This window comes from Gymnoscopelus braueri (assembly GCF_963280865.1).
Source record: "Gymnoscopelus braueri genome assembly, chromosome: 4".
NCBI lineage: Eukaryota > Metazoa > Chordata > Actinopteri > Myctophiformes > Myctophidae > Gymnoscopelus > Gymnoscopelus braueri.
This window is the reverse complement of record NC_137605.1, coordinates 18,805,433-18,819,966: the sequence shown is the minus strand read 5'-3', so window position 1 is coordinate 18,819,966 and position 14,534 is coordinate 18,805,433. Positions and strand designations below refer to the sequence as shown.

The following is a 14,534-nucleotide window of genomic DNA, read 5'->3' as shown; positions in this document are numbered from 1 at the left end:
AAACAGATGAATGTATAGGTATGTGTCAAAGACAGTTTGTTGTTTTTTACAATACTGTAGGTTACAAGCATTTCTTAGCAGTTACTTTTGCATTGTTTTAGTTTCCCTTTTTCTCTCCCTATTTTACGTCATTGCCAATTCTCCCAATTTGTATTGTATAGTCCCCTGTCACTGCTGACCCCTACTGTTTGTTCTGGGGAGGGTGTGTAGACAACCACATGTATCCTCTGATACACATGGCATTGCCAGCCACTTCTTTTCACCTCACAGTGAAGAGTTCAGCTCCCTGCCGAACAGGCACTCCGACCAACATGTAATGATAACAACAACTTTATTTGTATAGCTCTTTTCAAAACATGAGTTACAAAGTGCTGCACAGCAATTGGAACACATGCATAAAATATATAAAATAAAACATACAATTGAAAAGCCTAAGGATAGGGAAAATGCGTGAGTCTCTATATAGTGCAGCGCCAGAGATCCTGCCGTCTTCACACCCACAAACACAGCCAATTGTGTTTGTTGGAGCACCCGGCCAAGCTGGGGGCACTGGAGAGGAATCGAACCCCCCAGTCTCCGCGGTGATGGACAGGAACTTTACCCCTGCGCTACCCAGACACATTCTCATCATTTTTTAAAAACTCTTCACGCAGTTCTCTGTAGCAACATGCAGCTTCGCACCAAAACTACCCAAACAATGAAAACATTTCTCAACATCTACCGGTAATCTTTCAACCAAAATGCCAGCACTAGTCTTCCCCCAATAACAACACTTTGCCACTAACTAAAAACACCAACAGCAGGTTAGATGCATCTCTAGATGAGATCTCTATCTTTATATAACATTATTCCAAATGTGCTTAAAAAGTCCCCTTTAATACTGTACTTTTAGATGGTAATGAAATAGTAATGTAATGAGGTGCTGGTGATGTAAATTACATAACTAATCAAAGAAATAGCACACCTCATAGTAAGTCTCCTACTGAGATGGAAATCACCTGTAGTTGATCTAATTTACATAACTCCAATTTTATTTTTTACCATTTTCAACCTATCTTCATATAAATGGTCCTCACTAATGCTCATAATAATATGATACTGCCTGCTTTAGTTAGTTATGTTTTGTTTTATTTTAAGTATTTTATGTTGTTGTTTTATCTGTTTGTTATGTTGTGTTGTTGGTTTTTGTCTGTTATGTTATGTCATGTTTATTTGTTGAAAAAGGAATAAAAACCTTAATTACAAAAAAATAATAATATGATAACATTTTTGTCTACTCGGTCTGTGTCTCAGAGGAGGGCTGTGGACAAATTTCATCCACATTGAATCGTGTGAAGAGATTTTAAAAGGAGCACTGGTATTGAGAAAATAATTTGTAGTAATATTGATAAACATTGTAGAAATACCTTTGAGAACATTCTGTACTGATTATAGGTATTTTAGTGCTCCAATTCGTCCACAGCTGCACTAAAGGCCTGTTCAGCGCTGTTCACGATAAAAGAATACTTTTGTCTGAAATGGGTTGAGATATCTAATTTCAACCCAGTTGAAAATTAGATTGAGGCAGTGCTTTCATAACATTACATTTTCAGGTTCAAGCTTCAAGTTGTCATTTAGTCCTGCACGCAGTTCTATTTCTCTCCCACCCCATCTATGTTTTTCCTCTCTGTTTCAGTATATTTAATTTTGTATGTACACTGAAAAACTGATGACTGAAAAGCAATGTTGTACTCATTTGTTTTTTATTTGCACCAAGGCACCAACCAGGGCACAGGGTTCATAAACGTTTTACATTCAGGTGAACATTTCTTTCAAATGTGTGCCTTCACATCTCATAGAGTAACTGCCTCTCTCCTCCTCACCCGCCAGGCCCAGGGCAGTCTGTCGAGCGATGAGCTCCGCGTCCATCTGTCCGTCCCCTCGGACAACGTGGTCATCAACAACACACACAGCTACTCCAGCCGCTACCAACGGATACACACCTTCCCTGACGACCGCGAGCGGGAGGGAGGAGAGGGCGAATACCAGGAACCCACCGCCCTGCTACGACCACGGGACCACCGAGACAGCACTGGTAAGGACACACCACACACACACACACACACACACACACACACACACACACACACACACACACACACACACAAAGGTCAAAATGTACTTAAGAACAGATAGCATCAGTAGGACATATACCTGTACACACAGACATGTGTGTACAGGTATATGTAAGATTGCTGAATTGTCGTGTGTTCTTGCACAGCAGTGCAGTCGGCAAATCACACATGGTTTTCAGTAGCGTGACAGTCTACTACAACATGCAAAGTTACTGTAAAACCCTCCACAAGTCACTGTGCACCGCAGAATCAACAGTCGCTTTGACTTGTCATGAGAACACGCAACCTTAAACTGTATACAAACGAGTAACCGCCGCGGTCTGTTCCTCCACTGACACATTGTTTGCGTGTTTGCGTCGGGGCTATTGTTGGGGGGGGGGCAGAAATAATGAAGGGAGGAGGAAGAAATGTGGCATGCATGTGAAGAAAGAGGTGGTGTGAGAGAGAGAGAATGCATTTCACAATACCAAAACAATTAAGCGAAATGAAACCAAATAATGTGCGAGGAGCTGGGTCTCCGGGGAGATGCACTGAGCTGAAAAGGGCACAAAAGACCTATTGTTCTCCAGGAGAGGGCAAGAGGAAGAGAGAGAGGGAGGTGGAAAAGCTGCGTGTGTGTGTGTGTGTGTGTGTGTGTGTGTGTGTGTGTGTGTGTGTGTGTGTGTGTGTGTGTGTGAGTGTGAGGGGGGGGGGGGGGGGGGGTGGCGACGCAGGACGTTGGGCATGCTGTCTTTACCAGGCGCCTGTAAGAGTTTGGAATAACAAAAGTCACTCACACATCATTCCATCCATTAGGTTTTGTTGTTATGTTTTTTGGTCCTGGCCTGAGTTGTTGTGTTAACCTTGCCTGTTCCTTGCTATGCTCTCCTGTTCTGTTCTGTTGTGTTCTGTGGTCCATGTGTTCATGCAACTACCCCCACCCCCTTTCTCTGTTGTACTGTGATGGATATGCTGTTATTGCTAACATTGCCTTGCTAATGATGGTTGTGTTATAATTTTTTGTGTTTTGTGCTTATTTGTGTTGCGCTGTCGTGTCATTTGAATTGTGTTGTGTTGCGTGATGTTGTCGCGTTGTTGCCTTGTACCGTGTTGTATGGTCGTGCCATGTTGTGTTGTGTTGTGTTGTGTTGTGTTGTGTTGCGTTGTGTTTGTGTTTCGTTGTGTCATGTAATGTTGCGTGGTGTTGTATTGTGTTGCGTTGCATTGTGTTGTGTTGCATTGTGTTGCGTTGTATTGTGCCTTATTCGCCGCCTTGTATGCTGCGTGTATAAACCATATCACCTGTTTGTGTGCCTGTACAATGCCTGGGGCCTTGTGTGTCCATGCTTTGTTGTGTGTGTATGTTGTGTGTGTGTGTACCCTCCCAGCCTTGCTGTTAAACAACCCAGCCTATCACCTGCTCCTGTCAGATCACAGACAAGGCGCGTGGCCCATACCCCTCCCCAGCAACACTCAGGCTCAGGAAAAGAGCCTCAATGTGCCCCAGGGTAAGACACCTCCAGCTGGGGGAATGCAGTCAGGTTGGGCTCCTAAACCTAGTAGGGATGCACAGAAGTAAATGTCTGTATAATTGTTTATTGCAATTTAGTTTCCAGCAATTGATTATCGACTTGAATTAATGTGAAAACATTAACTTAGAGAAGTCTACGGAGCCCCTGAAGGGACATTAGTAGGTAGATTCTTTTTAGGGGTAGGTTTATTTTGAAAAGCCGTTGGTTTGTATTTTGTGGGTTTGAAAATAACAGATTACGTGTTGATTTTTTTTCTTCCCAGGGTTAATTTTTTTAAGGGTGCAGGAAAAAAACTAAGATGATGAATATTTTTTTTATGTGGGTGAAAAATCTTTTTAGGTATCAGATTTATTTTTTAAAGTTGGTGAAAAAAAGAAATTGTGTGTATATTTTATATATTTCTCCTTAATATTATCTTGTGTTCGCACAAGTTCGAATTACGAACTTGTGGGAACGAGATAAACTTAAGAGAAATAAAAATCAACATGACAAATAAAAATTCCCACACTTATTTTTAAATTTCTGCCACCTAAAAAGTTTTTTTTCACCCACATAAAACATTTTCACAAACTTTGTTTTTTTCCTGCACCCTTAAAAAAACAACCCTGGAAAAAACAGCTTTTTAAAATAATCCTACCCCTAAAATAAATCTACCTTCTAATGTCCCATCAGTGGCTCCGTAAGAAGTCCCTACCTATAAAAGCTGCACAATTCATAGTGCGCATTATGATAATGTGGAGATTTGAATTTCCACATTGAATAAATGTAAACTATTGACATATAGTCATAATTACAATATTAAAATAAAATATACTGAAGTCAGAATGTCTGCTTAGTTGGAAATAGTCCAAACTTTGATGAAACATGAAAGAGGCTAGCTTTGTTCCCCAAACATCACAAAATCCAGCAAGATAATTATAGTTTTTCCCATAATCGTGTAGCCCTTCTACTTGCTTATACTTGCTTATTAGCAGCCAAGTGCTTCCAAGACAACAATCATTCCTAGCAGCACTACTGCTTTTGAAGGTCAAGTGTGGAGCAGCAAAGATAGTGTAGTCTTAACAGTTTCATTTTTGCATGCGTATGACTTTCACCACAACCCCTCCTGTCACTCACTGTTACTTAACGAGCTCACTTCACTCACCATCTCCAGGTAACTACTGTTTTGTTTTAAAACACTAAATCTATCGGCAGTAGCGGTTTGTCTGACAGTGGGATGTGATTGTCTCACATTTACAAGACAGCTTTAGAGAAAGACAGATGGCTATTTCAATTTGTTATTTTCCCCCCGTCTGTCAAACTAACCTTTTATCTCGCCCTCTCTCTGTCGGTCTCTCTCTCTCTTTCTCCTCATCAATCTTGCCTCCATCTGTCTCTGTCTCTGTCTCTCTCTCCCCATGTCCTCCTTCACTCTGCGCCTCCCTTCCCTCTGTTCACCCACTCCCACCCTCTTCCTTCACCAATTTTCTCATCTCTTCTTCCGACCCCGCCACCTGTCTCTCCATCTCTTCTTCCTACTCCTCTCTCTCTCTCCTCCCTTCCTCCTGGTGCAGCCTGCGGTGTGGACAGAGACCTGGAGAAGAGCTTCCCCCTCACGCACCAGGAGGAGCCGCCCCCTTACCCCGGTGCACCTCCCTACCCCTCGCTGTCTCCCCCCAGCGTGCCACACTACGCCGAGGCCGACATCGTGAGCCTGCAGGGGGTGAGCGGAAACAACACATATGCCGTGCCTGCTGCCGCCGCCGCTGCCAACTGTTCCTCGAACTCGTCAAGCCCCGTGGCGGACACCTCGGCCGCCTGCCCCCCCCTTCCCGAGCTGCCACGACAGAGACTGGTCTTCAAGGAGAAGCTGGGGGAGGGCCAGTTTGGAGAGGTACGGGTTGGTTTGTTTGTTTGTGTGTGTGTGTGTGCGTGTGTGAGTCTGTGTGTGTGTGTGTGTCCACGTGTTATTGCAGTATAACAGCGTCTATTATCTGCCATGAAAGGTACACCTGTGTGAAATCGAGAATCCTCAGGACCTGCCCAACCTGGAGTTTCCCTTCAATGTCAGGAAAGGTCGCCCCCTGCTGGTGGCTGTGAAAATACTGCGCCCCGACGCTTCAAAGAATGCCAGGTCTGTAGCGCCGACTACTGTGTGTGTTTGTGTGTAGCACAGCCCAATATATACCATTGTTTTTTATCACTGTCTTGGGTCCTGGAAGTATCCCAAGTGCAGCAATAGTGGGATGTGGGTCTGCATGTTCTCACAAGCCTGTAGTCAGCTACTGTACGTCATTTAGGAGTGATAGAACTGCTTATTCATGTTGTTTCCCATCAAACGTGATGTGTTTTGCTCTAGAAAGGGGGTGGCGTTCTCTCTCTTTCACTCATTCACCCTCCCTTACTTTGTTCCCCATTCTCTAAAACCTCACGTCTGTCTCATTTCTCCTTACTTTTAAGCATTAGAGTGGGCAGACCACAAGTGTTTGGGAGAGTATAGGCCAGTTTTCAGGGCAATTAAGAGCCAATTCAGTCATTGATTTGCCTCATGTTTGTCCACCTCAAGAAGTCCTAAAACGATTTTCCATAACCAAGACCGTTTTGGCAAATTAGCATGTGCGTCCAAATAAGTTGCTGACTAATTTTCCATAAGGGAACAAGGTATTGATCAGTGATAGTAGTAAACAAGAGAAGCACCTGAGACATGGAATGTGAGTGAGCCCGGGATGTGAGCATGAGACGACTAGGTGAGGGGAAGCGGGGATCTTTGTTAATCCCCTTTGGTCTGCAGCTTCACCCAGCTGATGGCTGCTCAGATGGTCATGATGAGTGCTGGGGGGGAGCTGTTAGGGGTTAAGAGTCTTGCTCAGGGACACTTCGACCCGTAGACATGGGAGGCGAACCGGTGATCTTCTGATTACCAGACGGTCTCTCTACCCACTCAGTTACAGCTGCCCCAAGCACTCTCTTCTGCCAAGTTACTAAGTTTCTGATATGCATCAAGTTTGAGCGATTTTCTTTGTTGATGGATTCTCTCTCTCTCTCTTTCCCTCTCTCTCTTTCCCTCTCTCTCTCTCTCTCTCTCTCTCTCTCTCTCTCTCTCTCTCTCTCTCTCTCTGTCTCTCTCTCTCTCTCACACACACTCTCTGTCTCAGGAATGACTTCCTGAAGGAGGTGAAGATCCTGTCTCGTCTGAAGGATCCTAACATCATTCCTCTGCTGGGCGTGTGTGTGAGCAGCGATCCTCTCTGCATGGTCACAGAGTACATGGAGTGTGGAGACCTCAACCAGTACCTGTCCCACCGCGTGCTGCTGGACAAGAGCGGTCCATCGCACAACACTCCCACTATCAGGTAACAATGACACACACACAAATGAATGTGCACATGAACACGTGAACATACGTGCACACACATCAGAATGCACTCGTATGAACATAAACACACACACAAACAAACCCGTACCTCACCAAACTGGCCCTCCCCCTGCTTCTCCTTGAAACTCCTTGAAGCTCCTTTTCAATTAATTTTCTATCATTTCCATTTATCTGGCTTTTATAGTAATCCACATTATTGTCCCACTACCCCTTCCTTCCTTCCTTCCTACCTTCCTTCCCTTGCTCCGTCTCTCTCACAGCTACCCAGCTCTTATCGCCATGGCGAGTCAGATCGCGTCGGGGATGAAGTTCCTGTCCTCGCTCAACTTCGTCCATCGGGACCTGGCCACCCGTAACTGCCTGGTGGGGGGCGAGCGGGGGGAGAGTGGCGAGGACAGGGGCGGCGAGCGGCCCATCAAGATCGCAGACTTCGGGATGAGCAGGAACCTTTACGCTGGAGACTACTACAGGATCCAGGGCAGAGCAGTGCTGCCCATACGATGGATGGCCTGGGAGTGTATACTGATGGTGAGACAGGAGTGTGTGTGTGTGTGTGTGTGTGTGTGTGTGTGTGTGTGTGTGAGTGTGAGTGTGAGTGTGTGGTGTGTGTGTGTAAGTGTAAAAAAAGTCATACTATCAGTGATGATGATAATGAATAGTGATGATCATTGTGCGTTTGACAGGGTAAGTTCACCACAGCCAGTGACGTGTGGGCGTTTGGTGTGACTCTGTGGGAGATGCTCAGTGTGTGTCAGGAGCAGCCGTACTCCAACCTGACAGATGAGCAGGTCATAGACAACGCTGGAGAGTTCTTCAGGGACCACGGCAGACAGGTACACCACACCCAGAGGATCTCCTTTTCTCTCTCACTGTCAATTCAAGTCAAAGTTGTCAAGATTATTGTCATTGTGGTTTATAGTACATTACAGTGCTTAACAATCACGTAGAAAACAAAACTTCTAGTTAGCCCTATTTTATACTTAGTTTTTCGCTATCAGACAATGTATGCATATCATGACTAAATAGGGACACCAGGTTGAAAGCTGTTTTAAGTAACGTATCCCCTACTCTGTCTGTCTGTCTGTCTGTCTGTCTGTCTGTCTGTCTGTCTGTCTGTCTGTCTGTCTGTCTGTCTGTCTGTCTGTCTGTCTGTCTGTCTGTCTGTCCTCTAGGTGTATCTGAGTCGTCCAGCTGTGTGTCCTCAGGGTCTCTATGAGCTCATGTTGAGCTGCTGGAACCGAGACTGCAAGCTCCGCCCCTCCTTCGTACACATCCACTCCTTTCTCACCGAGGACGCCATGAACATGGTGTAGCGATAGACTGAGGGAAAGAGAGAGAGAGAGAGGGAATATGATAAAGAAGAGAAGAGGAATGGCTATATAGAGAGTGGAGAGGGGGGCTATAGTGGGGGCTGGTGGCTGAATGTGTGAAACCGGTGGCGGTGATGATGTACAGCAGTACAGGAGGAGAGGGGCTGGGAGCAGGTTTGCTTGCTTGTATATTTTTGTATCTCCCGGGGCGGACGGGGCTAAGACGCCGCTGGTTCGGTTTTCGATAGTCGCCTAACCCCACCCCTCTTCCCAACCCAACTGAAACCAAACGTAAAGCTTCATGTTGTACTACATAGTACAGCATTGTCCCTTGCAAAAGAAAAACAACATGTCACGATTTGACATGTAAATCTGCTCTTATTGACAAGGGACACCTTTGCTTTGTTAAGCTTAAAATAAATTAAGCTTAACCCCACCCCCCCTTCCTTTAACCCTTAATAGTGGCGCTACGTTTGGTAATGAATGAGACACAATGGTAGGTGGTGGGCTGCAGTCTGCGTAGGCATTCTAGTTTCTTATTTTTCACATAAGCTGACTTAACACGTACGACTAACATTAAATGCTGTAAAATGTGTGTTAGAGGGCTTAACAAATGCTGAATGAAAGCAAAAAAGGATGGAAAATGCTTGTACTTTAATAGCAAAATAGCAGATTAAGAGTTTGTAAAACTATGTGAATGACCTACGAAACATTTGAAATACAACAATAAGGGTTTTTATTTTTTACAGGTGATGGTGTAACTTTATATGTATACATTTCTGTTGCCTCGTGCATTTCATGTAACACCTTGTCATCTACAGGGGACAGTGCACATACAGTACAAGGGTTTGTTGTCTTAGTATTTACAGTATGAGTAGGCCTACTGTACACCATTATTATTCCCAGCTCCAGCCCCCTCAGTCTCTGTTCATCAGTGACACATGTTGCTAGTTACCTACAAACAATTCCCCCTCCACTTCCCCTCATGCCCAACTCTACATCTCAGCATGGTTTCCCTGTAGCTACAGAGCATCCAATACCACAGTTATAACTGTAGTTATAGCAGAATAATGTGTAACAATGTGGATAGGGTAACAGGGTGGGCAAGCGGTTCAAGTGAATGTCCTGTAATGGAAAGGTCCAAGGTTTAATCCCTTGCTCCTGTGTTGAAACATCCCTGAGAAAGTCACAGAGCCAAGACAAGTTGCTTTACAAAAGAGCCAAATGGTTAAAATGTAACTGTAATGATGACCAGAATGCATTAGACTCCTCTTTCTGTGATGGGGTTGTGGTGTTTGTTGTCTCTCATTCAAGCTGAAGAGGAATCAACTACACTATATTAACAGCCATTTTAAACCAGACTACTCCCTGCACATGGTCTGGGAGCTGCGGAAAAAAAGTCCCGATCACAGATCACTTTATTGTGAGCCCTAATTCTGAGCCACAGAGAGAACTGTCTTTCTGGTGCCAAAACATCGGGCCCTCGTCCCCACACCTGAAAACTGAACCTGAAACTGAACAGAGATCTGCTACTGCCACTGGCAATATGACCAGCAAACTGGAATGACTCTTTCCCCCGAAACAAGAGACAATACTGCCCCCTAGGGCAGAAGAAAGGAGACATTAGGAGATGCACCTGCTCAGATGTGAGTTTTGGAAATGCATGGATCTGGTCCTGACCCAGACACAGGGATAGATGTTAAAATTCCACTACCAGCTGCACTTTAAAATCCTGTATCCCTGGCCGAGCTGAATAATTCTTCTCTGATGTGTAACATGCCTGTCAATGTGGAATTGAATTTGCTTGTGCTGAACATGTTTCAGAGCTAAACATCTTCTCCAACAAAGCATTTTCAAACAAATGGATGTAAATGTTGTTTTTTTGTTTGTTTTTTTTACTTCCATGACATCTTTTCATCATTTGATTGTACGAAACCATTATGCTCTTAAATCAGCAACAGCATTGAGGTGTTGACTCATAACTATAATAATCTAATTTTGTTCATTCAAATGTATTACTGAATTAAAAACCTTTTTTTTGTTGTTCTTATAAGGTTGTAGCATTGGTTAACTAATACATATTGGTAGTCCTGAGTTTGGTGAAATAGCCAGTGGTGGAAGAAGTGCTACAATGTTTTGACTTGTAAAAGTAGCAATACCACAAAGTAGAAATACTACTTACAAGTAAAAGTCCGGTATTCAAACTATACTTGAGTAAAAGTACTAAACTATTAGCATCAAAATATGCAGAATGTCTCATTTCACAACTTTTCAAAATGTGTAAAAGTACAATAAAAAAAGAGATGTAGTGGAGTAGAAGTAAAAGTATGAACATTGAAAATACTCCAGTGAAGTGAAGAGTACCTCAAACTTTTACTTAAGTACAGTACTTGATTATACTGTATGTACTTTCCACCACTGGAAATAGCAACACAAACCTCTTCATAATCCCATCTAATAAATAAACTGACCACGGTAGAACCTATCTTACCGACTGTACAGAAATGCTAATAAGTCCAGAATGAGTAACAAATCAAGTAATCAATGTTTACTGATTGAATGAGTGTGAATGGCCTGAGCCATTTCAATACAGTATGCTTCTCAATTGATCATTTTTGATACACTGTACTTCAGATAAACCCATATTTTTATGAATATACTGTATGTACTTGGACACTCCTTGATGTCTGTTATTTTGTCCTTTTGTGTCTTTGAAAAGCTGAACCCAATGATGTGTACATATTTTTTTAAATGACAGAATTGTTCATTTCCTTCACTAATATATGGAAAACTCTTCGTTACATTTTGGGGGTCTCTCTTGTTTCTTTGTAGAAAAGCTTGCTACCTTGATGCCATTGTAATTCATTGTGTTGTCTATTTTTGTAGTTGTTTTAATAAAGTTAACCTTTTCAAATACAATTGTAACCTGGGGCCTATTTCACGAAAGCAGAATTAGGGGTTGAGGCTGGATTTAACACCTATCCTGGCTTAATTTAGCCAGGATTAGCGATGAATCGGTTTCATGAAAGCTGAATTGTCTTGCCAGATTAGTTTAGCCAAAGCACCCTGGATAAGTTTATCCATGACTTGATTTCACGAAAGAAAATGTACGCAATCCTACCTTAGTTACCATGGAAATTTAGCTGTGAAGTTAGCCTGGTAGGGACCAGGCTAACAGCCAAATCAATTTAATTATAATACTGAAATAGAGTGTGACCATGAATCATAATTGTTTCACAATGACTCATGTGATATGTCATTGTCACTCTGTTAACACTATAGTTCATATCGTTGTTAGATGTTTGATAATATATCACAGATTTTTTATATATATATATAAATATAGCTTCAACTATATTAGTTGAAATGAGGTGGTCGAATGTAAACCGATCGATAGTGCAGTCTGGATCTGTCATGACCGTCATGGATGAACTTCAACCTGGTGTTTGCACTTTCTCCATTTTTGACCAGTTCATTCATCTACATAAACGTTCAGATTTCACATATAAAGTTTTTGACCCTGGCAAGGGTGGGAGTTGAAAGTGTGACTTCTGCTTATGCTCCGGCTGCTCTATCCATAGCTCAGTCGGAAGAGCTCTTGACCTCAGACCACAAGATCATGGGATCGAATCCCAGCACAGGAACCTTGGCATCTGAGCTATCTGGCTCTCACGGGTCTACTATATTTTTTCGTCTTTATCATAAAGGTTGCTGGACAATATATAGAGGACGAAATGCATACAATTTATTAAATAATATAAAGGTAATATCAAATACATTGTAAAAAATGAGAGACATGACGCTTTATTAGCAAGAAAGTCTTTTATTATATTATTCCTCATTTAGTTAGTTTCCCCTGAAACCCCTTTACTGTTACAGAGTAGAACTGACTTAGAATCTCTGATAATGATGTGGCCATAGCTGAATGGTTAAAGATCCTGACTAGCAAGCCACACATACCAGATTTGATCCCAGGCTTCAGCAATGTGTCAAAGTATCCTTGAACAAGACATTTAAAAGAATAGTTCACCCAAAAAATACTTATATTCTATCAATTACACACTCCATGAAGCCTTGAATTCATGGAGAATTTTTTGTTTTAGACACATTCCTGAGCACAGACTCAGACATATTGGTTGGATGCATGGAGCATATAATTGGCTATCGCATTGTAGATTAGTAGGTGATAATTCCAATATTCACTATACACTCATGTTTAAGCCTAACTGAATTATATATTTATGGACTTGTATATAAATTGTATATATTTTTGGACGACTTGTGCATTTAATTTGTCGGCAATACTTTGCCACGCTTTCTCCCTGGATCCATTAATAAATGGATCCAGGGGCCGTGTTTCCTTTCTTGCTTATTATACATTTTACTTCCTCATGATTCCGGGGAGACATGACTCACAAATGACTCTTTTGGGTCTTGAGTCTTGGGACTCAAGACCCAAAAGAGAAATTTGATGTCTCCCCGGGAGCCGGGACCCAAGCCTCAAGACGCTTGAGCTAAAAAGTTTGTGAACCTGACATTTAGAACAGTGGTTTTCAACCTTTTTCATGCCAAGGACCCCTAAATTGATATACATTTGGCCACGGACCCCCATCTGAAAATGTTTTGTGCCAGGGACCCCCAGAAGCAAAGATTTTTCCATATATTGTATGAAGCAACCCCACACCTCCTGAAACATCTCTTGTTTGTCCTTAAGTATGTATGTGATTTTTTCTAGAGGTAGGCATAAAGACAATTCCCTGAACCACTGTGCAATGCTTGGTCTATCCGGCCTCTTCCAGGTCAATGCAATTACTCTTTTAGCTTGTAAAAGACAAATATCTATGAATATTCTATCACTGCGCCTTATTCTTTGTCCAACTGGATAGAGGCCTAGCAGAAAGAACTTAGATTCTGGTACGATGTTAATTGAAAGTATCCTTTGTATTTCCTGCCCAATCTCCCTCCAAAAGTCCATCAATCTTGGGCATGACCATAAACAGTGGAACAATGTGCCTCTATCTTCACCGCATCTGGTGCATAGGTCCGGAATATTGTTATTAAACTTATTAAGCTTCACAGGTGTGATGTACACGCTCATGAGCCAATTATATTGAAGGAGTTTTAGGCGTGTATTCCCAGTCTGGGATTGAGCCAGTTTACAAGCTGTAGCCTACTCCATTGCTCCACTGTTAGGTCCTCCTGTAAGTCTGCTCTCCAGGCATTAAGCCTATGCTTAGAGGATTCCGGAGAAAATGACATTAGCAGGTCATAAAATTCTGATATTATTCCCCTTCCGAATGGATTTTTAACCAAAACTCTCTCCAACACAGATAAGGGAGGGGCCAGCATGGAGTGATAGAAGCAAAGATTTTAGTTAAAAATGTATATAATATATACATTTTTAACTAAAATGTGAGCATATCTTTGAAATATATATTTCAAAGATATGCACACATTTTCACGATTCTTCAAAAATAGCAGATCTACAAGCTCATAGCTTGTAGATCTGCTATTTTTGAATAGCCAAAGCTAAGTGGTTAAAAATCCTTGAGACGCCATCAGTGGCGTCCCCACCGTAGAGGCAGGAACTAAAATCTCACCTCCCCTAGAAAATGAAGTAAAAGACTGACTGAAAAACAGGCAGTGAAAAAAATCCAAACCGTATCCATTCAGCAGAGCGACCCTCGTCTATATAGTGATGCAAATGTATGCCTTTGTGTTCATGGGGTACCAGGAGTGCCAGGGGTGGGGGTCTGGGCCATCACCTGTACTCACCTGGCATAAAAGGGGCTCTGAGAGCAGCTTGAGCCATTCATTACTAAACTACAACATGAAGAGACCACCGCTGAAGAATTCCCCCTAAATGTAATTCATGGGAACGCCACTGTTCTATGAGCTGCTGCAGTGCTGCTGTTCAGCCAGAGAGAAGAACGCCGCTCTGGTTTTGGGCTCCATGATTGGTCAAGTTCAAGGATTCTCGACTTTCATGGTCTTTTATAGGAATACGTGAAGCCTGGCTTTACCATCCTGGCTCGACACAGCCTGGCTTGACAAGGTCTAGCTCGACAAAGTCGCTCCTTTTCAGCCTGGCTTGGCGTTCATGGAAGGAATAAAGCAGGCTGTACGGACCAGACTTTGTCAAACCTGGATTTGACTTAAATCCAGGCTTATTTAATTCTCCTTTCGTGTAATAGGCCCCTGTGGGTTTTGGGAATGGGACCAATGAAACAACACAGAGAACATC

General features: G+C 42.7%; 1 protein-coding gene across 4 annotated transcripts in view; it reads left to right on the top strand.

Moving 5' to 3' along the window:
• ddr1 (discoidin domain receptor tyrosine kinase 1) overlaps positions 1 to 11,216 on the top strand; it is a 68,204-nt gene extending 56,988 nt beyond the window's left edge. For 2 of the 4 annotated variants that reach the window (XM_080427648.1, XM_080427646.1), the window contains 8 exons: positions 1,870 to 2,074; positions 3,482 to 3,601; positions 5,179 to 5,498; positions 5,611 to 5,738; positions 6,760 to 6,957; positions 7,241 to 7,508; positions 7,664 to 7,813; positions 8,153 to 11,216. In XM_080427648.1, coding sequence (XP_080283774.1) covers positions 1,870 to 2,074; positions 3,482 to 3,601; positions 5,179 to 5,498; positions 5,611 to 5,738; positions 6,760 to 6,957; positions 7,241 to 7,508; positions 7,664 to 7,813; positions 8,153 to 8,293 — 1,530 coding nt within the window. In that variant the 3' untranslated portion in view covers positions 8,294 to 11,216. The remainder of the gene's footprint in view (positions 1 to 1,869; positions 2,075 to 3,481; positions 3,602 to 5,178; positions 5,499 to 5,610; positions 5,739 to 6,759; positions 6,958 to 7,240; positions 7,509 to 7,663; positions 7,814 to 8,152) is intronic. The other 2 variants (XM_080427647.1, XM_080427649.1) reach the window with 2 other exon arrangements.
• Positions 11,217 to 14,534: the final 3,318 nt, after the last annotated feature.